Here is a 25,651-nt window from a genome sequence, read left to right as displayed (position 1 = left end):
CAAATAAAAAAAATAATTATTTTTTTTAATTTTAGATACTCATTTAAAGATTTCAGGGTTTTTTTTTCAAATTTTCTTTTTTTTCATTTACAATGTCTTGTTTTCAAATTTTCCAAAAAGCTTTTTTTCCAGTTACAGTGTCTATTATTCAAGTTGTCAGTCTGTTTTTTTGTTCACTTTAAGCTTATCCTGATTTGGCCTCATACCTGAGCTCCTGGTCAGAATGAAAATGAGGTCCTGTTACATGCCAAAGGTAAACAAACGTGATGAAAGTTACAGAAAGGAGAAGCTGTTGAAGAGCAGAACATTAACCATGAAGGAAAAAGGAAGTCTGCTCAGTTTCTTCTTTTTTAAATTCCAGAACAAAGAGTTCAGGAGACATAAAGAGACAAAACGTTTGAGTCCAAAAGAGATTTTGCTGTTTAAAATATTTCCAAAAAAATGTTAAACTACAAAACTTAAAAGGGGAAAAAAGGGTTTACATATTAACTACAGTTCAGTTTTAGAAGGCTTTTGATCATCTTTGTTTATTTGTAAAGTGTTCCAGTGATCTTTAATTATGATTAGAATGGTTTTAGCCAAAATAAAAAAAAAAAAAAAAAGAAAGAATAACCGTTGGTCATTAGAATTTTACCTTTAAGTTGTGGGCGGGTCTATACCTCAAGCTAACTTTACTGGTTCAACAAAAATGGTGAGCTGTATCGTAGCTGTCCAGACGTACAGTCTTGATCCAGATTCCAGATCAGATGATGAAAACAGACGTTCAGGGATCTGTAAGTGGATACATTGAGCTTGTGGCCCACCCAGCGTATTTTCTACGTCACAAATGCGATCTTTTTCAAACGGCATTTTCTCGTCAGGTCCTGATTCACAACAATTTGAGTAAAGAAAACTCAAAAAAAGGTTATTTTAAGTTTAATTTTCTTTATATATGTCCTCCATCATCAGAAAAATACAACATGTTACAAACTCTATTTTCATCTATATTAAATATTTTTTCAATACGATGTATTTTTAAAAGTAAACAGCCTCTTTTTAACACTTTATTGATAAAAATACGGATTTTGTTAAAAGTAAAATTTTTTTAAGAGTTGCTAACACTTCCTACAGCTAAGACAAGAACCAGCAGAGCACAGAAGAATCCACATAAATGCAGAAAAGTCTTCTCAAAGAAGGACGGATCACATAAAAACAAACTAACTGATGAGCGGGAGAGTCATTTGAGTTTATTTCTAATGTTGCCAATTTTTGCTCACCTTTTTGCAAATGGGTGTGTTGGAAATGAGGATACGTGTTGCCATAAACTAAGAAAACAATTCTCAATTTTACAAAAGCTTTTCCAGTGTTACAGTTCTCATGTTCTGTCAGGCAAAACGTCTTATTTTGCTAAAACAAACTCTAACAAAAGCAAGAACAGGACACCTGGTGGCCAAGAGAAGTCATAGCAAGTCACAGAAAAATACTTTTTTTAAATAGGCTGATTTATTCATACAATTGTAAAATGCATGGGTAAATATTTGGAATCTGAGCTTTAGAATTTCAGAAGTTTGATTAAAATATAACCTTAAAATTATTATTTTAAAAGGGCAGGGGGATTCAGCAACACATTACAAAAACAGGCCCCTAGAAATAATTCAAAAACTTTTAAAATGTGACAGAATAAATAAGAATCTAAAAATGAGGTAATAAAATTCTTATCACTCAGAGGTGTTTTCTCAAGTTAAGATTATTTTGCTATTGAACAAATATTTTTCTTGCAAGACAGGAAATAAAACATTTTTTCTTGAAACAGAAGTCTTTTATCTTTCCTAACATTCAGTTTTTACTAAGACTTCATAATAGACATTAGGGCTGATACAAGCACATTTTTTAATAGTCGACTAATCACCGATTATTTTTTCGGATTAGTCAACTAATGGGGTCAAAGTGAATGTAAAACGCACATCTTAACCATCATTAAAATCACTAAAAATGAAGACAATTAAAATAATAGTTTATTAAACTTGAAATGAATCGTGCAGTCTCTGCCCTCCATTAGTTTCTGTGATTAAACCAAGATTAAATAAAATGAGAGAGAGATAAGGAAACTGGTTTTGACAGATGACCTTTGACCTTACACCATCCATCAAACTCATTTGTTGGGTGACCTTTGACCCTATCCATCCATCAAACTCGTTTGTTAGGTGACCTTTGACCCTATCCATCCATCAAACTCGTTTGTTAGGTGACCTTTGACCCCACTCCATCCATCAAACTCGATTCTTAGGTGACCTTTGACGCCACTCCATCCATCAAACTCGTTTTACTAGGTGACCTTTGACCCTACACCATCCATCAATCTTGGTTTGACAGGTGACCTTTGACCCTATCCATCCGTCAATCTTGTTTTAAAAGGTGACCTTTGCCCTACAGCATCCATCAAACTCATTTTGACAGATGACCTTTGACCCTACACCGTCCATCAAACTTATTGTGATAGGTAACCTTTGACCTTACACCGTCCATCAAACTTATTGTGCTAGGTGACCTTTGACCCTACACCATCCATCAAACTCATTTTGACAGGTGACCTTTGACCCTACACCGTCCCTCAAACTTATTGTGATAGGTGACCTTTGACCCTACATCATCCATCAAACTCATTTTGACAGGTGACCTTTGACCCTACACCATCCATCAAACTCATTTTGACAGATGACCTTTGACCCTACACCATCCATCAAAGTCATTTTGACAGGTGACCTTTGACCCTACACCATCCATCAAACTAATTTTGACAGGTGACCTTTGACCCTATCCTTCCATCAAACTCGTTTTGACAGATGACCTTTGACCCTATCCATCCATCAAACTCGTTTGTTAGGTGACCTTTGACCCTACACCGTCCATCAAACTTATTGTGATAGGTGACCTTTGACCCTACACCATCCATCAAACTTATTGTGATAGGTGACCTTTGACCCTACACCATCCATCAAACTCATTTTGACAGATGACCTTTGGCCCTATCCATCCATCAAACTTGTTTTGACAGATGACCTTTGACCCTATCCATCCATCAAACTTGTTAGTTAGGTGACCTTTGACCCTACACCGTCCATCACTCTTGTTTTGACAAGTGCCCCGCCTCTAAAGATGACATGACAGTTTAAATCAATTTTATATTTAAAGGGTATACGGGATCAAAGGTCACCTGTCAAAATTAGTTTGATGGAAAGTAAATTCCTGATGTCTCTAATGAATCTGAAAAAAGGAACTCTTTTTTACTAAAGATAAAGATTTGCTCTCACTGATTTAAACTAATGAAAAAAGTTCATTTTTGGTGCTGAACGCTCACACCTTTGTTCATCTTTACTACTCTCTACTCCATAGAATATACAGTAACGACTGATTGACTACTAAATCAGTCATTGACTATTTTAATAGTGGATTAGTCGACTGATCGCGGCAGACCTAGTTTACAGGCAGGTTGTTGTGTCGTGTTCTTGTGCTGCAGTCTCCATTCCCGGGTGACGATGAGGAAGAGGTCTTTGACAGCATCGTGAACGACGAGGTTCGATACCCGCGGTTCCTCTCCACCGAGGCCATCGGCATCATGCGACGGGTCAGACATCGCTCCCCGCTCCGGTTGTCTGTCTGTTTCTAAATGATGAGATTCTTGACGCCGTCTTGTTCCTGCTGTCCAGTTGTTGAGGAGGAACCCGGAGAGGCGTCTGGGCTCCGGGGAGAAGGACGCAGAGGACGTGAAGAAGCAGCCGTTTTTCCGGGTGAGACCTCTGAAGCTGACGGACAAACGTGTTCCCGCTCCGATCTAACGGCGAGTTCCTTTGCAGAACACGGATTGGGACGGACTTCTCCATCGGAAAGTCACACCGCCCTTCGTCCCGACCATCGTGGGAAAAGAAGACGTCAGCAACTTCGACGCAGAGTTCACCGCCGAGCCGCCTGCCCTCACTCCCCCCCGAGAGCGCCGCTCGCTCTCCCAAAAGGAGCAGGACTTCTTCAAAGATTTCGACTACGTGTCTGACCTCTGCTAGGGTCCGGAGAGCCGAGCGGAGGGTCGCGGGTCGTCCTGCCGGCCACAGACTCCGACAGGAGGCCGAAACGCTCAGGGCTGTGCCAGAGAGGCACAGAAGATGAGGATCTCCCGGCACCCAGACGTGGATGCAGCACCACACACAGACAGAAATCCTGCTGTGGTTTTTAGAGGAAGATGATCCAGATCCTGCCCAGAAATGGAGAAACCCTCACATGCACCGAGTGATCCTCCTGACAGGAAGGTTTGGCTGCGTCTGTCCCTCCATCTGTCTCGTTTCGTCCTGCTGTCTTTTGCTGCTAACTGTGTGTTTAGCTGTGAACGTCTCCCTGCTTCAGTCATGAATGTACACACCTGTACAGCCACCAGGAGGCGCCAGAGAGAGCAGGAAGAATTCAAGTCTTCTTGAAAATGACCAACGCCGCCCCCTGCTGGTGGTGCCCATGTGATGAAGGTGTTTCTGCTCAAACATTAAACACATTGTGTTTTTTCTCTCTGCTCGGTACAGATTTTCAAAAACGATCGTTTTCAAGAGCTTTTACTGGTTTTGTGATCTTATCGTTTTCCTCTTGTGTTTGTTTTTGTCTGTTTCTGCTGATGTTTGTGACTCAGTAAAGATCTCAAACCAACACAGAAGAGTTTTTCTTGATGGTTTCTTTGGTTACGTAAACACACATTTATGTCGCCCAAGAATTGCTGAAACCCAGCTGTCTGACGCCACCAGAACCAGGAAAAAGGGAAGTTTTATGACATCATTTTAAGGTTGACAATGTTTGGAAAAGATGATTCTGTCCTGCAGCAGTCCTGGAGTGTAAGGACCAGATGGTTTTCACAGCATATTTGAGTAAAACATTTCAAAAACTCACCAAGTACACACCTAGTACCTGGTGGAAAGGTTAGGTGTATATAGGGTCTTTGGGCCTCATGTCGTAATTTTTGATAGAAAGTTTGTAGCGACTTGAAACCAAGTCCTACCCTCCTTTGACAACAGACATGGAGTCCATTGTCGGTGTCCACGAGTCTCAACGACTTCTGGAGATCCGCCCACTTTTTGGGTACTTTTCATATGTAACTTTTCAACGGAGACTTGCAACTTCAGCGTGGCTGAATTATGTCTGACGGAGCATGTTCGTAAGTCTCTACAACCTCCCGTTCTGGAGTTATAAGCAAAAAACGAGTGATAGAAATTCAAATTGTCCTTCCAGAGCCTATTTAGGGGCATTTTTCAGACCATTTGGAGTTGATTGGTAAAGGTTTGTAGTAAAGGAGTTTGATTTTTTTTACCACCAAGTTAGGTTGACCCAATTTTCCATTTCAAACGTTACCACTTTTGGCCACGAGGGGGCAACCTTGAGCCCTGTCCAGACCCAAGTTCTCCATTTACAGACTTGTTGGTTCTTCAAAATCTCCAATGAGGGTATTTTATGGCCTTGAAAGTTCTGAGTCACAGTTTTTCCTTAATTTCTCATCCTTTAAGGAATTAAACAAGTCAGAAGACATCGTAGCATGCTACAGAACTTAGATTGTGAATAATATCTGGTAAAAATTGACATTTTCCCACTTTCTTAAACAGATATTCCTGATAATTAAGATTTTAAAAAAGTCTAAACAAGCATTTTAAGAGCATTTTTACCATTAAAAATATATAAAAAAAATTCCTGAACTGATTGCCTCCTCTCTACTTGCTCCAGAAAGCGACTTATACTGATATTTATTTCTCTCCATAGATGTATTGCCATCATTTATTTATCAGTTTGGCCAGCAGGGGGCAGCACATAGCTAAGAGTTTTCTTCTTTACACAGCAAAGTCCAGCATGTCTGAAACAGTGTTAGTTTGTTTTAAGAAATAAGAGTCTTGAAAGTTTCATTTTGACAGAAAAATGTATAATCACACTGTGAGGTTTAGCCTCTAAAATTAAAAGTATTTCCCCAAACTTTCTGAACTTGTGTAGAAACAAGAGCAAACGTTTATACCACCAGTAGGTGGCAGTGTTTCTCAGTAAAATGTGCATTGAATAAGTATTTGGCGGTTAGGCTCTTGAGATGGTTGGAGGCCAAATCATACAAACTTATTACTTCTGATTATTATTGGGTTTTTCTTTATGTCACACATATTTTTTCTTGTCTGAACTTGTGACTTTTGCAAATTTAACGTCTTTTGAATTTTTATTGTTAACAGACACCTGCTGGCAGCTAAAGTAAGAGTTGGAGCTTTTAGCTAGTATTGTTGATGCATGCTAGAACAACAAGCTTTAAGTGATCATTAGTTGCATCATTTACACATTTCAATTATGTGCTCTGAGTTTTACACCAAACTGATTCTCAGAATTTTCAGATTTTCCGTTTTTTTATACAAGCCAGAATATTATTGTCAAAAGCTTGTGATTAAATGGGTTCCAGCTGCTGCCATTAAGCATGTGCTCCAGTGGAGATGATGAAGAGCATTCACAGAAATATTCAACCTAAAGGAGCAAATGTACAAACAGAGAGAGCAATTAGGTGAATGTTTTTATGCTGTTCCAACTGTGGTAAAAGCATGTGGCGGCAGAGAGGCGATCTATGTTTTCTATACCGGTGATGTGCAGAGAAAAACAAAGGTTGTGTGTCACCAAAGCTCATCGGTGGAGGCAGGAATTCTCATCTACAACAGGAATTTAAATTGAAGCTTCTCTCTGCTGCAGAGTTTTTAACCACAGCTGCTACAGACTGGAAGGTTTGCTGTGATTCAGGCTCAAAAAACTCCACATGACCGCTCATCCTGCAGCAAAACATGTGTCTGTATATAAAAACACAAACACTGCATTTGGTCACAGAATTAATCTAAAGTACAGCAAAAGATAATTTGGTGATTAGTTGGGGGTCATCTGCATCAGTTTAAGAGTGATGATCGACTAGTAACCTCTCCAGGGTGTACCCCACTTTTGTCCAACAGTCGTTGGGATAGGCTCCAGCAGCCCCGTGACTCCTGATGAGATTATAAAGTTTTAAAGATGGATAATGAATTAAAAAAAATAATCAAAACTCTCATAAAGACTTTCTGGAGAAACTTTCAAACGTTTTTTGTCACAGGATTTTGTTTAAATATCATGCGATCCCACATTTACATTTTTTTAATCCTGTTTTCAGTTTCTAAGCTGTTGCACCTCATTGGGATTCTAATAGGAAAAGTGTTTCGTTTCTTGTACTTATGACTCACAGAAATTCAAATCTGATGTATGTATATCAGTGTGGATATCTAAAGTGGTCACTCGGGTTGGACCCTCTTTTTCCTTCAGAACTGCCTTAACTCTTGGTATCATGGATTCAATAAGGAAACGTTCCTCAGAGAGTTTGGTCCATGGTAACATGATAGCATCAAACAGTTCATGTAGATTTGTCAGCTGCACATCCATGATGTCAATCTCCCGTTCAACTATATCTCAAAGGTTATATTGGGTTCTGGTGATTTGTGGAGTCCATTGGAGTCCAGTAAAATCATTGTCATGTCGAAGAGATGATTCCAGCTTGATGACATGGAGCCTCATCCTGCAGGAAGTAGCATCAGAGATGGTACTCTGTGGTCATAATGGTCAGCAGCAATACTCAGGTAAACTGTGGGTTTGGAACCATGATTGATTGGTACTAAGGGGTCCAAAATGTCCCAAGAAAATATCTAAAAATATCTGACTATATCTACTATAAATATCTATTTTCTTACATTTAATGAACATTCCTGGTACATGTTCAAAATAATCAGAAAACGTGCTTTTTGTCCTCTAAAAACACAAACATAGAGGGTGAAAAAGGAAACGTGTTTTTCTGTCATCAGCCTTTGCAACATGTCAGAATGTTTCATTAATTTGTAAAGTTTTTCTTAAATATTTATTTGCGGCGCGTACCTCCTGTCTCACCTGTCACTCAACTGTCAGGTCGATCCTCCTCCTTTTCCTCCTCTCTCCTTCCTGTTTTCACAGATGCTCTCTGGCCTTTTTTTATCCTCCTGTGTTCCACCGTCCTTCAGTCCCTCCCACTCTGTCCCTTTAAGCCCCATCTTTCAGCCTCCCTTCTCTAGAGAAGCGCTCCCTCAGGATCAGTTTGTTGCAGCTCAGATTGTAGCTAATATTATTAGGTTGTTTTATTTTTTCATTTGGGAGAAGAGTGCAAGTTCTGGGCTGCATGTTCGTGGACTGAAGGTGTGAAGGAGTTTCAGGCTGCAGGTGAGTCTGTCTCATTCTTTAAAAACATTACATTTTTACATCATTTTATGACCACCACAGCAGGAGATGATGTTGAACATGAACCCTTTGTCTTACATCAAATTTACAACTTCATAATAATGTTTGTGAGCTTTCTTTGAACTTTCATTGTGAGACTTAGACTTAGACTTAGACTTAGACTTTGCTTTATTAATCCCTTTGGGATGGCACCCTTGGGGAAATTAAGTCTTTCAGCAGCTTACAGGGTATACATAATAAAAAATAAAAATCTCACAATGTACAATGTACATATACATGATAAAAAAATCTCAATGTACAGTAATAACAATGAAGAGGCAAAGAAGTACGACAGCGTAAAGAAGAGCAGTCTGTATGGCGGTATCAAAAACAGGTTTGGGTCTGTGATTGACTTATTGCACATGATAGGTAGGTTATTACAGTCATTTTTTTCTGAAGTTTTATTCACAAACACGAACATGTGGTGAATATTGTAGTTATTTTTATTTAGAGAACACGAATCAGAATAATATCTAACAGTAAAGAACTTTAATTATTCAATTTAATTTTTACATTTTTATATTATGTAAGTTGACTATAACAGGGATTATGTTTTCAAAAAGTGTAACTACTAGATTTATTTATGCCCTTTAGGGAAAACGATTAGTTAGGAATCTATGGCTAAGTGAATCATTAAAAGAATTTTGTTTTCTGGAAACATAAATGTTACCACCTCAGTGGCACAGTGGTGGAGTGTCCTTCGTCCGACTGGCAGCTTGTGTGTTTGAATCCAGAGTCATGTCATACCAGACTCATTTCCTTGCTTGTTTGACACTCAGGGTGATGAGTCAATGCAGGAACGAGTCTTACACACTTGGATGGACCATCAATAAAGGAGATGTGTGGACTGCAGGCTGTGGTTTGATGTTCTCCACATTTGACCCATCCCCTTAGGGAGGGGTGAGCTGCAGACACAGCCGCACTCTGGAACCATTTGGTGGCTTAACCCCTCAATCCCACCCCTTAATGGTGATCGTCAAGCAGGGAGGGTTTTGGAGTCTTTGGTGTGACTCGATGTGGATCTGAACTCACGACCTTCCAGTATCAGGGCGGACACTCTACCACGAGGACAGGCAGCTGAACACACCAGATTTATACATTTTCAAAAACCTTACCTGCTGTACTATCAGTTAATGCTCCCTCTGTGCCTAAGCCTCCACAAGTTTTATTTTGTCACATTTAAGTCCAAGTTGTTTTTTCTTTTTTTTTTTTTAATGTTCTGTTTCTGAAAAAAACTCCACAACACTTTTTCTGAAAGTAAAGGTTCAACAACACAAAGAGATTTTCAGAAAATTGACGTTTTTCATCTTCAGCTCCCATAATGAGCAAAACAGTTCAGAGAAAAGGGGCCCTTAATCATAAAATGTTGTTAGATAGGAAACATTGTTCACTCCAGTTTTACTGTGAATGACAAAATGTTCAGAAAAAAGCCTAAAAACTCGTGTTTTAGAACAGGGCTGTCAAACTCAATCGCACAAGAGGCCAAAATCTAGAAACAGATCTTAGGTCGCGGGCCGAACAGGATAAACATTTATTGAACACTCTAAAACTACATTTTTAAAACTTTAAAACTGTAACTTTTTGACGTAATTATAAACTAGATATATAGCATTACCTGTGATAATCCTAGTGTAAATGCTGTAAGCTGAATTTAGCCGTAGAAGATGCTAGTGCTGGTAGCTGAAGATGCTGAAATTGATAGCTGAAAATCACTGAAGCTGATAGCTGAAAATCACTGAAGCTGATAGCCAGGTAAATGTCAAATCAGCCTCAAAAATAATTTAAAAAAAAGTAGGTTAGTCAAACTAGCTAGCATGTAGCTGAAAAGGTAGTTGAAATTCAACATAGACGAAAAATCTAAAAAAAGAAGAAAACTAAATTAACCAAAACAGCTAGCTTGTATTAGCCTAACTCCATAACAGCCTAAAAACAAAAAAAGCCTAGATTAGCCAGAACAGCTAGCATGTAGCTTACATATTAGCTCAACTCCAAAACAGCCTAAAAATCTTTGTAAATAACAAAATAGTCCAAAAAGCTAGAGGAATGCAAATGTCTTAAACTTTAAAACTGTAACTTTTTTACATAATTATTAATAATAAAAAGGCAGGAATATTATTCCAGAATAAATCAACTTAAACTTTAAATAACTTTCAATATTTTACTCTTCATAAAAAAATATTCTGTCAAAATTAGAAATAAGGACAAGATAACGTCAGGGCATTAATAACAACAAAATAAAAGTAATCTGGAGGGCCGGATCCGGCCCCCGGGCCTTGACTTTGACACATGTGCTTTAGTTTATCAAAATCTAAACATTCGATAGAAAATATCTTAACAGAAATTTCTATGGTTATTTTTTATTTATCTTTATAACTAAGACTAACCAAATAAGAATGATTAATTCTCTGAATATCCAAAAACACTTCATTATCAGATCTTTATTCTTATCCCGTGGGCTCAGATGAGAGCTAACACATCAAAATGATTCTGATCATTCAGGTGTCACGATGCGTTCAGGGTCAGCGTTTGGATGGACGTCTTTGCTCCTCCTGCTCCTGAGGATCCTTACAGGTAGAGACTCTGATGTTGACAAATGAATCAAAAAGGATTTTGTGGATTGTAGAAACAATTAGTAATGAGGCTGCAGGATTAGCCTCACTTTGTGGTACGCAAAACAAAGACTTCATTCCCCTCCTTCTTCTCCTCAGCTCAGGCTGCAGAGGAGACCTGTCAGCCTCCTGGTCCGGCGGGGGAGCAGCACCCTGTTCAGGCTCTCCTGGAGAACGTTGAGGTCGGCCCAGGCTGCGCCGCAAGAGAACACGGCAACAAGGAAACGCACGCCGTGGCGTTGGGGAGCGCTTTAAGCAACACTGAGGACAAGGTATCAGAAAAACATTATCATGTCTATATTTTATCAGTATATTGTGTGTTTAAACTATCCACATATGTTGATGTTTTTTTATTTTGTTTTAAGAGAAGGAAAATAAATCAATTTGATTTTCTTTAATTATTTAGTTAAAAATAATAATAATAAATATATCTTTTGATTTAATCATAATCACATAAAAATGCATTTAGTCCCTCAAGACCCACTCTGATAAAAAACATTTTTGTTTTTTTTTTTTAACGTGGGACATCTTTTTATGATGGAAAATATATATAAATAAAATCACAATTAAAATTGTATTTCTCAGTATTTCTTCATTCAAATTGTTTTAAATCAAGAATCAGACAAAATAAATGCATCTTGAAAAAGATATTTGTGACATAAAATACGGTGGGCTCCGTTCTAATTCATCCACCTGCAGACAAATAGATCCATGAACGTCTTTGTTTTCCTCGTCTGTGCTGGAATCAAAACAGAACAGCTCTGATGTCGCTCGGCATTTTTGTTGCACCGCTAATGTTAGGTTGGGGTTTTTCAGGGGCTGTAAGCTAGTGACAGATAGTATCAACAGATGAATGATGGGAAGTGGGGGCGGGCTTGCTCTGTGCCAAGAGGGGAATTTCCAATGAATTTCTGTCGCTCTGCAGAAACAATGTCCTAGAAAACGACACAAATTTTAAAAATGTGGTTAAAAACTGCTTAATCTTTACTAAAAGAGCACTGGGAAGGCTTTGAAACAGTCAAAGATCCTGGGATTTAAGATCTAAGAACACTCTAATTCTCAATTTTAAGGTTAATCTCTTTAATTCTGGTTATTTAGAAAAGAAAGGAACTTCAAATCCCTGAAATGTAAAAATAACAAAACTGTGAAGGTATGTAGACAAAAAAGCCAAACAGTTGATCTCCTCCGTTCTTCCCTTTCTCTATTCTAACAGATGGCTGTGCTGCTGCAGCCTCTGTCTCCATCCCCACATGCTCTCCGGTCCATCCACCTGGTGCTGAGCTCCAAGTTCCCCATCACCTGGTTCCTGCAGAACGAGGGCTTGCCCTCCAACCTCTCCGTCTGGGTGCAGGTCAGGGCGTGCACAGGAGGTCATCATCCAAAAGGATTTCTTTTTATTTGAAGATTTCTGTCGTCCTCCAGGTTTCTGCCAACTCCACCGTTCAGTCATTCAATCTGAACGCCCGCGTCCAAACCATCAGCTCGTTACCTTTCCGTCCTTTTTCTCTGCACCGCTGGGCTTTGAAGCACCATGGCAACCTGTCCTCTCTGATTCACACCATGCACGGGAATCGAGTCTACATCCGGCTGGGAGAAGGTTAAAACAGGCCCAGAAGTTTGTTTTAAGCCTGTCGTTTGTTCTTCTAAAGCTTCCAAAAAAGTAGAAAAAAGGTTACAAAAAATATTATTTAGTTTAGCTGCTGAATAATTAACTAAGTATATTCACATTACGTTTTCTCTTAATGTTTTCAGTGGTTTAAAAGTAAAAAAATCCATTTTTGATTGATCGTTTTTGACTGACAGTCCTTCAACTTTTGTTTTTTTTGAGGAATAATATTTTGATTGTTCTGAGAGGCATTTCTTATTGATGCACATTTCTGCAGTTGCAATAAAAACACATCCAGTTACAAAGAAAACTCTTTAGGTTCTTTAAACAGAACATTCTTAATGAAAACTTTGTTATTTGTGTTTTTAGAGGAATATTTTATCAGAAGAAAAATGTAGCTGGATAGGATTGTCAAAGTCATTTTTATTGACAAATTGGATTGACACCTGGCAGCAGTGGATGCAGTTTATTTATTTTTTAAGTCAGGCTGGATTTGCCACAAAGCTGCTTCCGCCTCAGGTGTTAAGGGTTTAAATAGTTTCCTCACATTTTATTTATGTTTATTTTAAATAATCGAAACCACATGTGTCAAAGTCAAGGACCCTCCAGATCATTTTATTTTATTTTTGTTAATGACCTGATGTCATCACGCGCTTATTTTTAACTTGTATAATTTTGACAAAATGAATTTTTGTGGAGAGTAAAATATTGAAAGTTTAAGTTGATTTATTCTGGAATAACATTCCTGCCTTTATATTATTCACAATTAAATTAGAAAGTTAAGATTTTAAAGTTTTTTAAATTGGCATTCTGCTCAATTTTAGAGTTTAGCTAATATTTCAGCTACATGCTAGCTGTTTAGGCTAATTTATGCCTTTTTTATTTTTTTAGGCTGTTTAGATTTCAGCTATTTTTTCAGCTACACACTAGCTATTTTGACAAATTTAGGCTTTAAAAAAAAGATAAATTAAGCTGCTTTGGAGTTAGGCTAATATTTATACGCTAGCTGTTTGGGCTAGTTTAGGCTTTTTTCAGTTTTTTGAAAACTTTTGAGGCTATTTCGATGTTTAACTATTTTTTTCAGCTACTTTCTAGCTACTTTGACTAACCAAAGTTTTTTTGTTTGTTTTTTAGGCTAATTGGGCATTTAGCTAATATTTTAGCTGGCTATCAGCACTAGCATCTTCAGCGGCCAAATTCAGCTTACAGCATTCACACTAGTATTATCACAGGTAATGCTATATATCTAGTTCATAATTATTTAAAAAAGTTACGGTTTTAAATACTAAAATAAATATTAATAAATATTAAAATATAGTTAGTTAAAATGTAGTTTTAAAGGGTTCAATAAATGTTTATCCTGTTCAGCCTGCGACCTAAGGTGTGTTTTGGATTTTAGCTCCTTGTGTGATTGAGTTTGACACCCCTGATCTAAAATGTAAAAAGACATCTTTTTTTTATCTTTACATGTATTAAAAGATCAAAACATGTGGCCTTGATCTGTATATTTTGTGTACAGCTTTGTCTTTTTGATGTTAGCTTGGACATCAATAAAAGAAAGAAGTGTAAGTTCAGGTCACATGATGTTATTTCAACAGAAGCGTTTGAGGAAATGTTAGAAATTATGTAAAATTTCAGAAACCAGTTTTTCTTTGCAGATCCATCCCTTCCCACTGTCTGCCGCCTGCAGTCCATGTTCCTCTCTCAGAACTACAAGGCCTCTGACCTGCAGCCACAGGAAGTGCAAGGCTGTGCCTTCGCCAGAAGGGGCGGGGCCAGTCCCGAGGTGCACGTGATCAGGCTTCACTCTGCAGACGCTGGGCTCTGCGGGTAAAAACCGGCAGCTTTTGAGTCCTAAATGAGACATGAGTGATCTTGAGTTCTACCTCTCCCAGCTCTCTGCAGGTGGAGGTGACTGTCTCACTACTGCCCCCGGTGGCCGCTTCGAAGGCAGCAAAGGTGGTGCTGATTCTCAGCAGCCTGGTGCCCGTCAGTTGGGTCGTTGTAGCTCGTCGTGTGGAGGGTCACGTCACTGTTCATGTACGAGTCCCATTTTCATTCAAGTATTTACTGTCTTTTTAAACACTTTTTAAACTTTTTTTTTGTGGCGCAGTCCTCCAGCAGAGTTTCTCCCCCCTACCCACCCGAGCCCGGCCTAACCCTGTCCAGCAGGCTCCACTCTGACCTTCCTGCCACACCGGATCTCATCACCTGGGCCAATGAGAGGGGCTACCCCGAGGTGACCTCATACACCGAGGCTGACCTGGCCAACCGCTTTGTGATCCAGCTGGCTGAGGGGGGGGCAGGTCAGGACAGTCGTCTGTGAATTCACCAAAACTATTCCTATTGATTGATAGAATTGTTGCCCTGCAAACAGATGATCAGCCGGATTGCATCCTCTGGTGTTGACCTCAGTCTGTTTGTAGAACAGGTGGGACTGCAGGAGGGAAGTCTCTGCTGGACAGGCCTCCCTGGGCCGAGGAGCGCCGGCTGAGACAGTGGTTGAACACCGGAGATGGAGCCGCAGGAGGCCGAGAGAGCTTCACCGTGAGCTGTGAGGGCGGACGTCTCAGCGTGACGCTGGACAAGCACATCCTGCAGGTTGTGGCTCACTTATAAACATTAAAAATGATGCTTTTACAAAGAATTCATGCAGAAAAAAATCATAATTTTGTGTTCAGCTTTGATAAGGTCGTAGTAGGTCTGTAGGAAAAATTGAAAATGTGAGGTCAAAATGTTGCACCGTAATTCCAAAATCCCATTAATTTATGCATTAACACCCTGAAAAATACAAATCAATATTTCAATATTTTATTTACAGCACAATTAAACAACCTTTTCTTATAAACCAGGAAAAAAATCGGATTTTGATGTAATTATACATACATTAAATGTCCACTGTAGCTGAATAAAAGTCTGCTTGAACTACATTTTTACAACCTTTTTCTTTTGCAGCTCAGTCAGATTTTAGCGCAGAATAGTGATAAATCCTGTTGCATTACATTTTTAGAATAACTTTTTTTTGCACATTCTGCCAGAAACATCCATATTTCATGATGATTTTTATTTTTTATTTGATTTTTAAATGGTTTAATTCAAGCAATCAAAATCAAGTGTAATTCATCTGCAAACAATCAGCAGAGGATTTACATCCGTACATACAGTAGATATGTCAGAAATTGGATAGCTAGGCATCAAATTAATAGATTGGTTGAAAGGGAGAGGGAGGAAACGAACTTATATAATCACACCCTGACTCGACTTTACCATTTCCTTTACATGAATTATCAAAATGCGGTTCCGAAAATTCTAATCAAAGTTTTATACCTTACCAATACAGCTACAGGTCATAAAAAAGTATCAATAGATCACATGACTATTGATTGGATGTGTTATTATTCCACCTGTTTACCAAATATAACGAGCTTTTAATTGATAAATCAATTTTAAACACATTTAACAAATCAAAAACAACTTTTAAAAATTCACCCTAAATGCTATTTCTTTAGAGATTCTCTGCTTTAGTTTGCAGGGATAAATAGACAAAAAGAAATGAATTTATTTGATTGTTTTTAAGACTTTTAAGATCTGTTTTGAAGTTTAACGCGACGTCTGTCTCTCAGGGTTTGTCCGTCTCGGTTGCTGCAGTGACTCTACAGGACACGACCTGCCAGGCTGAGCCCAACGCCACCCACTTCCTGTTAGACTTCCCTGTCACTTCCTGTGGGACCGCGGCAGAGCAAGAGCCCAGAGGAGTACAGTACAGAAATATGGTGAGAAAGGAAAAGCAGTGAGAAAAAAATATACTTTTAACAGTTGTTATAGTCCTTTAGTGTAGACATGCCAATGTGTGCAATTATTGTATTTATTTATTTGAATCTCAAACACGGCTGCTTTAATAAAATCCTGAAAAATGTTTCTCTAATTCTCAATAAATTAATTCTGATTAAGTATTGTTAATAGAAAAAGAAAAAAGTATACATTTTTGTAATATTGTCACTACTTATAATAAGCAATTGTTTTAATATTAAATAAATGTAACAAACATGTTTATGATTAAAATAAAAACTGAAAGCAATTTCAACTTAAAATGTTATTATTTTTTATTTACTGTTCTTAACAAAACTCGTCAGAAATCCTACACCCCCCCCTTCAAAATCTGCATTTAAAATAAATGCGAATATCGTTTTTGGAATAGTTTTAGAGCTATATTCACACATGAAGATGATTTAATAGTTTATTTTTTTAACCATTTATGTTCATAAATAACAACCATGATAAACAATTTCAAATATAGTGTAATTTTGGCAAAAAAACAAATCAATAAAATTTGAAAAAACACATTTTCCACAATTTCTATTTTCTTATTTTAAAAAAAAAATGTAAGATTGAAAGAGATAAAATGAGATTATGAACATTAATTGTTGCTAATCAGAAACTAAAATCTGACAGCAGGATGGAATTAAAAAAAAGAAAAATGAGATTTAAATAAACATCAAATACACTTTTTTAAACGATTGTCATGATTTATGACGACAAAACCCACCAACAGTCATTGTATCATTTCGGCAAGGATTTCAAACAGACATGGATATTTTGGAAGCTTTACTTTAAGGAAGCACGCCGATGAAAATCAACTTTTTGATGTTTTTAACATGTTCCTGTAGCATTTTTCTGATGATGGAGGACATAAACAAAGAGTATTTCTGAGTATTTCTTTATTCAAATTGTTGTGATTTTGTAGAAAAGGGGCGTATTTGTGACATAGATAATACACTGGACAGGCAACAGTTTAAGTCAATTTCTTCCTCTAAAGCACTTCCTGTTTCAAAGCGCTTCCAGCATTTCCTGAAAATGAATTTTTGCATAAGAAACATTCACATAGATATAATTTTAAAGTTTCATATGCTGAAAATGTTCAATGTTGTCCTAAATATTATATTAAACATGTAAAATCCAGATACAGATATGAATTTAACATTTGTATTTCAGATTGATGTTCTGTTTTTTAAGAATATTGAAGAATTTCCTCCGCTTGTGATGATTGCATCTGTGTTTTCTTTCTGTGTTTATCAGATGTGTGTAGGTGTGAGTCTTTTGCCCAATCCTAACCGGGTCGTGATGACCAGAACAAGGTCGAGTTAAAGCCAGAAAATTGCTTTCTGCACAGACTCAAATCAGATAATTGAACATCTCCATTTAGAGGGCAGAAACTGGAAACCAAATATGATGAAAATAACTTTGGCCCGACAGTAATGATCTGAACAAGCCAGTTAATGATCTCCTGAGGAGAAAACAGATGATGTCCTTCTGTTAAGTGCTTTTCCTTCTGTAGGTGTTACTATGGAGAGACGAACCTCAGACCAGCGTGCCCTTCAAAGACTTGGAGAAGTCCCGACGTCCTCTCAGCATACAGGTGGGTTTCATTTGAAACGTTTTAATGGATTCTATCATCAGTTTGTGTGTTCTTCTCCTGCTTTTTCCTCCTTCAGTTCAGCTGCTTGAGACTGATCTCCAGCTCCAGTCCTGCAGCTGCAGACCATCTTCCAACAGACCTGATCCCATGGGAGTCTGGTCCAGGACCCGCCGGCCTCCCGGCTCCCAGACTCAGCTCTGGACCTGCTCTTCTTTTAAAGCTCTTTGTGTCTCCGAACTATGAGCAGACATGGATCGGTCCCTGTGTCGTCACCGCCGACCGCCGTGTCTACATCGAGGTTTTTGAGCCCAGACTTCCTGTTTGCCCGATTTCTTTGAATGTTCCATTACAACCAGATATTTTTCTCTGTTTTACTGCAGATTTCGGCTAAAATATCGAGTGCAGATTTCACCCAAGTGAAGTCTTGCTTTGTGTCTCCTCTGTCCGACCCTCAAAAATCTCCTTCCTGGACTGTGATAAATGAGGGATGTTCCTCTGATCCTTCTCTGACTCTCAATGTGAAGACGGACAATGAAGAAGAGGAGAAAGAGGGAGGAGGAGGAACAAAGACGAGCAGGAGAGTCCTACAGGATGAAACACAGTCTCTGAGATTTAGTTTCATATTGCGGCCAGTTTTTAATGACTCTGTCCAGTTCCTCCACTGCAGCCTCCGCCTGTGTGTCCCTGATCTGACGGAGGAGGAGAACGCAAAGGAGGCAGAAAGCAGCGACTGTCGGGGCGGGATACGTATCCCACCGCTCACACCTGGACCGCAGAGACATCAGGTAAAGGTGGGCGGAGCAATGAAATCCTGAAGAAACCTGATGTTAAAGGGTAATAATGCTAGTGTGAATTCCGTAAGCAGAATTTTGCAGCTGAAGATTCAATTGCTAATAGCTAAAGATGCTGAAATTGATACCTGAAAACACTGAAGCTGACAGAGAGCTAAAATGTTAGATGAATACCAAATTAGCCTAGAAAAAAATGAGGTTAGCCAAAACAGCTAGCATATAGCTTAAAAAAAAGCTAAACTTCAAAAATCCCTAATAACTGAAAAAACCATAAATTAGCCAAAATAGCTATCATGTAAATATTTGTCTACTCCCAAAACAGTTTAAAAAAACTAAAAAAAGACACCTAACTTAGCCAAAACGGCTAGCATGTAGTTGAAGCATTAGCTAAACTTCAGAACAGGCTAAAAAAAGAAAAAGCTTAAATTAGCCAAACCAGCTAGCATGTAGCTGAAATATTAGCTAAACCCCTAAATAGCCTAAACAAAATGCAAAAAGCTCAAATTAGCCAAAACATCTAGCATTTAGCTGAAGTATATCCCAAGCCCCAAAATAGCCATAAAACTGAAAAAAGCCCAAATTAGCTAAACCAGTTAACATGCAGCTCAAATAGTAGCTAAGTTCCAAAATAGAATAAAAAAATCTCAGTAAATACCAAAATAGTCTGAAAAGCTAGTAAAATATACATTTTTAATGTTAAAACCATAACTTTTTAACATAATTATGAATAATATAAATGCAGGAATATTATTCCAGAATAAATCAATTTAAACCTTAAATAATTTTCAATATTTTACTCTCCGTAAAAATATATTTGGTCAAAATTATACTAGTTATAAATGAGCGCAAGATAACAAAAGGGCATTAATAACAATAAAATAAAAGGATCTGGAGGGCCGGATAGAATTACCAAATCCGGCCCCCGGGCCTTGACTTTGACACATGTGCCTTAAAGGGTAACCAAACGGAGAAGTTAGAGGCTGACTCCGCCCACAGCCGAAATGTGAAAATCCAGTCAGAGGGGTGAGGACTGTCATCATTACTGGAGCTGCAGACTATAATAAGGGACTTTAAAAATGACGTGTGACATGATCACAAAATTCAACTGTAATACCTCGTTTCAACCTATAGGGGGCAGCACACAGACAAATTTTGACTATATTTTCAAGAATTAAACACGTTTTATTTTAATTTGTCAAAAATTTGGCAATGACCAAAAGACAGCACTTTTAAAGCCCATTTATAGAAGTCAACAGACAAAAAAAGAGGATTTAGGGTTTGGGTACTCTTTAAAGCTGTCAGCATCACTGATGCGCGGATCTGCTGTTTTCCTGTGTCAGTGTGAGATCAGAAACCTCTCCAGACCCATGGTGGTGACCCACCCGATCAGCTCACTGGCACCCCGGATGCAGGCCCACACTGGCCAAAGAACGGTCAGACCCAGAGCCCCTCCAGTGGTCAGACCAGACCCGGAGCTCAGCAGTGAGTATCGCCTCCAACGCCGCTCTCTTCTGCTGCAGCTCCGCTGATCCTCCCACTCCGTCTGCAGGCTCGGAGCTGCAGATCGGAGCGCTGATGGGAATCGTCTTTGCTGCGTTTGTGATGGGGGCCTGTCTGATGGGGGCGCTGTGGTGCATCTTTGCTCATACAGGTAAAGAGTTAAGACAAGATTCACCTTTTAATGACAGAAATCAGCAGTTTGGGTTCATCTTCCTGTCTTTGTCTTTGTGACTTAAATGTGGAACTACACCCAGAAGATGATGCTAGGAAAAAGGATTCCTACTTTCTACGACAGATAATTTAGAATAATATGTGTAAAGGCAGATCCAAATTTTTACCATCTTTAAAAATGCATAATTGCTGAGAATTTAATAAAAGTCTTTTAACATCCTTTTAATATCACCTTTTATTATCTCTGACAGTTTTTTTTAATCCATTTTGCTTTTAAAGTAAAAATGATTTTGAGAAAGTCAAAGATTTTCTCTAAATTTGTGTTTTGTTTTTAATTTATACTCTTCTGCCCTTCCAAATTTGGAATAATAATAACTTGTCACTGAAGTATATGCTGATTTTTGAAACATTTATCACATATTTTTTTTGTTTAGATCTTCCACCAGTAGCAAATTCATAGAGGTAAATGAAAGCAGCTTTACAACTCATACATCCAGCATTTTCTGAATAAGAATGAAACAAAAGGAACATTATGGGGTTGATTTTGTTCTGGCTCACAGTGAAAAAAGGAGTTTGTGACTGGCTGTAAATGGTTGAAATTTCACAAATGTCATTTTTCATGGACTCTTGAAGGAGGCCAGACCGCTTGTCTCCGAGAGACTCTTTTAACCGAGCGGACTCATGGGGGCCGCAGCATCAGAAACCCGCCGTGTCTGTCTGACCAGAGCTCCAGCTCAGTGTGAAGGTAAAGGGCTTCAAGAAATGATGATGTCGACAATTTGAAGCTAATTTTTAATAGTAATTAGAAAAGAATATAAATACTTTATTCATCCCAAGCTGGGAAATTCGGCCGTTGCAGTATTAGACATTAACATAAAATAATTAACTATAAAGATAAGCAATATTTACAAAAGATAAGAAGGAATAATACAATAAAAACAGATTGTGCAAATTGCATTGTGCAGAGTATAATAAGAATTGTTCAAATTAAGGCAGTAACGAACATTGTTCATCGAAGAAGTAAATGGTGAGTTATCTGTTACAGAGGGATGAGGAGTTATGCAATCTTATTGCGTGTGGAAGAAATTATTTCTCCTCCATCATCACAAGAATGACACAATAACATCTTAACACCCAAAAACGAAATTTCCCCTTTCAGATTTCATCAATTTATAACACATTTTTCTATTCCACGTGTCAAAGTCAAGGCCCGGGGGCCGGATCCGGTGTAGGTACCACATCTACTCGGGGTGTCAGAACGGCTCGGGGGCCTGCGACAACTGATGACGTCACACTACGGAAACCCCACTGAGACAAACTACTTAGCTGTTGAGATGTGCTCGGGCGCTTCATGCTCGGGTTCGCGTTTTCACGGGTTGCTCGGGTTCAACAAATTGTATTCATTTTTGCTGATGAAAAGGTGATGGAAATGCATTTTGGCCACACGGAATATGTCCAGCCAAAATGACATAGCTACATGTCCGCACTATACGAGTCCTTTGTGCTCGGGTTCTATTCATTTGTTTTCATTATACGTTTCATTGTGTAACCTAGTTCTTTTCCCTCATAATTATGGTATTTTGAATTTGAAGGTATGTCTGGTGTCATTTGTTATACCAAATTTTAATATCATTCAATAAGTAAGAAGAAATTTATAACAGGGAGACCTACTAGCAAGACAAATTTAATTCTCCAATGTGAAAAAACAAATGACTGTATAGAAAAAACCTTGTGAGCAGTCTGGCTTAAATAATTGGACTGAATGTCTGTTTCAGCTAGAGCCAATCAAACATTGAGACGTCATCAGTTGTCGCAGGCCCCCGAGCCGTTCTGACACCCCGAGTAGATGTGGTACCTACACCGGCCCTCCAAATCATTCTATTTTATTGATATTAATGGCCTGATGTTATCTTGTACTGATTTAATTTGTATAATTTAAACAAAATATATTTTTATGGCGAGTAAAATATTGAAAGTGTTTAAGTTGATTTATTGGGGAATAATGCCTTTAGCTACGGTTTAAAGTTAAAATTAGCATTCTGCTAGCTTTTTGGACTATTTTGGTATTTACTAAGATGTTTTAGTCTATCTTGGAGTTTTGCTAATATTTCAGCTACATGCTATCTGTTTTGGCTAATTTAGGTGTTTCTTCTTATGTTTTTTTATGCTGTCTTGGGGTTTAGGTAATATTTCAGCTACATGCTAGCTGCTTTAGCTAATTTGGGGGTGGGGAGTGGGGGGGGGTCAGGCTGTTTGGGGGTTTAGCTCATATTATAGCTAAATGCTAGCCTTTTTTGGCTAATTTGGGCTTTTTCAGTTTTTTAATATTTTTTTCAGCTACATACTATGTGTTTGGCTAACTTAAGTTATTTTTGTTTTAGTTGTTTAGGCTAATATGGCATTTAGCTAATATTTTATCTCGCTATCATTTTTAGTGTCTTAGCTAGAAATTTCAGCATCTTCAGCTATAAGCACTAGCGTTTTTTGTGGCCAAATTCAGCTTACAGCATTCATACTAACATTATTGCAGGTAGTGCTATATACAGTGGTGGCCAAATCGTTGGTACCCCTCAGTTAAAGAAGGACAAACCCACAATTCTCACTTAAATCCCTCAAAACTTACAAAAGTAACAATAATAAAACACCTGTGATGTCAATTAAAGGACACACCTGAGTTAATTATGTCACTCTGGTCAAATAGTTTTCAATCTTTTATTGAGGTACCATCATTTTTAAGTAATTATGTTAATCAACAATTCAAAATTGATGGCTGATTTTGATTGTTTAATTAAAAAATATATATATATATATTTATTGTTACTTTTGTAAGTTTCAAGTGATTTCAGTGAGAATTGTGGTTTTGTCCTTCTTTAACTGAGGGATACCAACACTTTTGTCCACCACTGTATCTAGTTCATAATTATGCTAAAAAGTTACAGTTTTATAGTTTTAAAAATGTAGTTTTAGAGTGTTCAACAAATGTTTATCCTGTTCAGCCCCCAACCTAAGGTATGTTTTGGATTTTGGCCTCTTGTGCGATTTAGTTTGACACCCCTGATCTATATCATGAATTGAATCAAGACTCCACCTTCTCTTTAACCCTTAAACACCTGAGGCGTCGCCGGTGACGCTTAAACACAAAATCTTTAACATACTGTAACTCTTTAACCACTAACATGATCAATGTAATCCCAGAAAATTCAGTCGCTTTTCTCCTTCTGGAATTATCGTGTTAACAATTAAAAAAAAATTACAGCAAATCAAAGAACGTAAACACTGGAGCTCTGGTGTTAAAGGGTTAAAGCCAGGAAACACTAGATTGTGCAGTTCCTCATATGACCACTAGGGTCTGGAATGAGTAACAATGTAAAGTAAATTTTTTCCAGCTCTGGGGAACTCTTGTAAAAAGAATAAAAATACTTAGGGTAACTAAAACAGCTAGCATGTGGCTGAAAAAATAGCTTAACTTCAAAATATCCTAAAAAATGAAAAAGCCTAAATTAGCTAAAACACCACAAATGTTGTGGATTTATTTATTTTTTTTAGCCCAAAGAGCAAAGCTGCACTTTTATAACACAAAAATATATAAAAAAGATCCCAACAATGTGCTAATAATAGTCCATGAAATCGGTCGGGATCAGCAGATCTGCCCTTTGTTCTAATTAAAGCTCATCTGCAGCAACTGAACTCTTAGCAGCTGGGCGGCACCAAGAGCCAAGAGTTGAAAATAAAGTGGAGCAGCTTCACAAAACACACCAGCGATACTCCGGCACCTGCAGATTCCAGCTATGATAGCTCAACAAGTTTTATTCTCTTATCTTTTTAGGGTTCCCCCCCCTGCAAATCTGAGACCGGAGAAGTGGGACACGGGTTCTAACAGTGTTTGTGAGAGATAACACAGCTGCTTGTGTGTGTGTGTGTTGTTCTGGTTGTTTGCCGTGCAGCAAAGGTACCAGAGGAAACATGTAATAAACAGTCATCGCAGCGTCCTTCAAAGCCGCAGGGCGCAGCGTTTGGTGGTGTGAACCATTGATACCAGGTCATTTCAGAAGGTCGTCACATGCAGCACCGCAGCTGGATTCAAGAACACACTTTGAGTGACTCAGACAGAAACTGGTGAACTCTTTTTTTTTTTCCTTCTGTGCAGCAAACAAGATGTTTTCTTGCTTTTGCATGTGGTGTTGCCCAGACAAACAAAGTGTGCAGCATGCGATGCAGATTGTGTTTTTGTGTGAAGCTGTAATAAATGCCTTCCTTCCCTTTGGCAGCAGCAGAGCAGAATGTAAGCGCCTTTTTTACGCAAAACAAACCAGAAAAGTAAAGAAAAAAAAAAAGAAAGAAAAAAAATCTAATTAAGAAAGATTTTCAGAAGATGTCAAAGATCTCCTCATCGTCACCTGGGATAGTGCAGCAAGAGAGCGAAAGCTACCACAACATGATTTAGTTCACTGCAAAACCTGAATGTTAGGAAAGTAAAATGACTTTTGTTTCAAGGAAAATTGTCTTGCAAAAAATAATAAACTCATTAAGAAAGTTTTTCAAAAAGCAAAATATTCTTAATTTAAGAAAACATGTCTGAGTGGCAGAATATTTTTGCCTATTTAAAGAAAATCTGCCAAGAATTTTTGACTTTATTCCTATTTTTGCTGTGTATATTTTAACCTCAAATTAGCCTGTCAAATACACAAATAATTTGTATTTAAAAAGTAGGTTTAATCTTTCAGGTGGCATCAGTCAAAACGCTCATAAGTGGGAAAATTCAAAGTGCCTCACAATTTGAGGTCATCCAGTGTGTGAGTAGATCCTCATCAGAAGCAGAACAAATTACCGATAAATGAGCATCTCTCTCAGGTCAATAATCTCTAAAATAATGTCATTATTACTCCCCGTGGTGTTAAGTGTAAAGATAATTCATAAACGATGTTGGATTACTCATTGAAAGTCGCCTAACTCTTGAATGATGACAGATCTATTTACCATCCAAATGTGTTTGTTTAAAGCAGCGAGACCACGTCAACAGAATAAAAAATATAACAAAGCAAGCTTATTTTCACCTCAAAGTCAACCAATGAGCTTTAGAATTTAGTCTTGAATCACTATATTAAAATTAATACATATACTTTAATTTATGTATTTAATTTATTTCTAATTTTATTATCTAATTCTCTTTTTTTTCAATTCAAACCAATTTATTAAGACCATCTTGTTGTGGCTTAGTGGATTCATTTCTTTTTCCACAATTCTTCTTGTGATTTAACCCCCGACACAG

At 37.9% G+C, this 25,651-nt stretch overlaps 2 protein-coding genes across 4 annotated transcripts in view; both read left to right on the top strand.

The window, feature by feature from the left end:
• The window catches only part of pkn1b (protein kinase N1b), a 53,177-nt gene extending 48,505 nt beyond the window's left edge, over positions 1-4,672 (top strand). For all 3 annotated transcript variants that reach the window (XM_024272518.2, XM_036213361.1, XM_024272517.2), the window contains exons 20-22: positions 3,497-3,604; positions 3,687-3,767; positions 3,834-4,672. In XM_024272518.2, the coding sequence (XP_024128286.1) occupies positions 3,497-3,604; positions 3,687-3,767; positions 3,834-4,037 (393 nt within the window). In that variant the 3' untranslated portion in view covers positions 4,038-4,672. The remainder of the gene's footprint in view (positions 1-3,496; positions 3,605-3,686; positions 3,768-3,833) is intronic.
• A 3,102-nt stretch (positions 4,673-7,774) lies between these two features.
• Positions 7,775-17,115, top strand: engl (endoglin, like). The gene is made up of 7 exons (XM_036213360.1): positions 7,775-8,232; positions 10,789-10,860; positions 10,998-11,170; positions 12,112-12,249; positions 12,321-12,495; positions 14,163-15,105; positions 16,128-17,115. The coding sequence occupies exons 2-6, from the start codon at positions 10,797-10,799 to the stop codon at positions 14,336-14,338; spliced, it is 726 nt and encodes a 241-aa protein (XP_036069253.1). The 5' UTR covers positions 7,775-8,232; positions 10,789-10,796; the 3' UTR covers positions 14,339-15,105; positions 16,128-17,115.
• Positions 17,116-25,651: the final 8,536 nt, after the last annotated feature.

Source organism: Oryzias melastigma, linkage group LG8 (assembly GCF_002922805.2).
Source record: "Oryzias melastigma strain HK-1 linkage group LG8, ASM292280v2, whole genome shotgun sequence".
In the NCBI taxonomy this organism is placed as follows: domain Eukaryota; kingdom Metazoa; phylum Chordata; class Actinopteri; order Beloniformes; family Adrianichthyidae; genus Oryzias; species Oryzias melastigma.
The sequence above is the reverse complement of the archived record's forward strand: the minus strand, read 5'-3'. Positions and strand labels throughout refer to the sequence as shown.

Bases quoted from the DNA above. Each gene is read 5' to 3' on its own strand.
- engl (XM_036213360.1), top strand. From the start codon at position 10,797: ATGCGTTCAGGGTCAGCGTTTGGATGGACGTCTTTGCTCCTCCTGCTC. The intron at 11,171-12,111 runs GTATCAGAAAAA...CTATTCTAACAG, and splicing joins TAAGCAACACTGAGGACAAG to ATGGCTGTGCTGCTGCAGCC. The intron at 12,496-14,162 runs GTTAAAACAGGC...TTTTCTTTGCAG, and splicing joins CTACATCCGGCTGGGAGAAG to ATCCATCCCTTCCCACTGTC.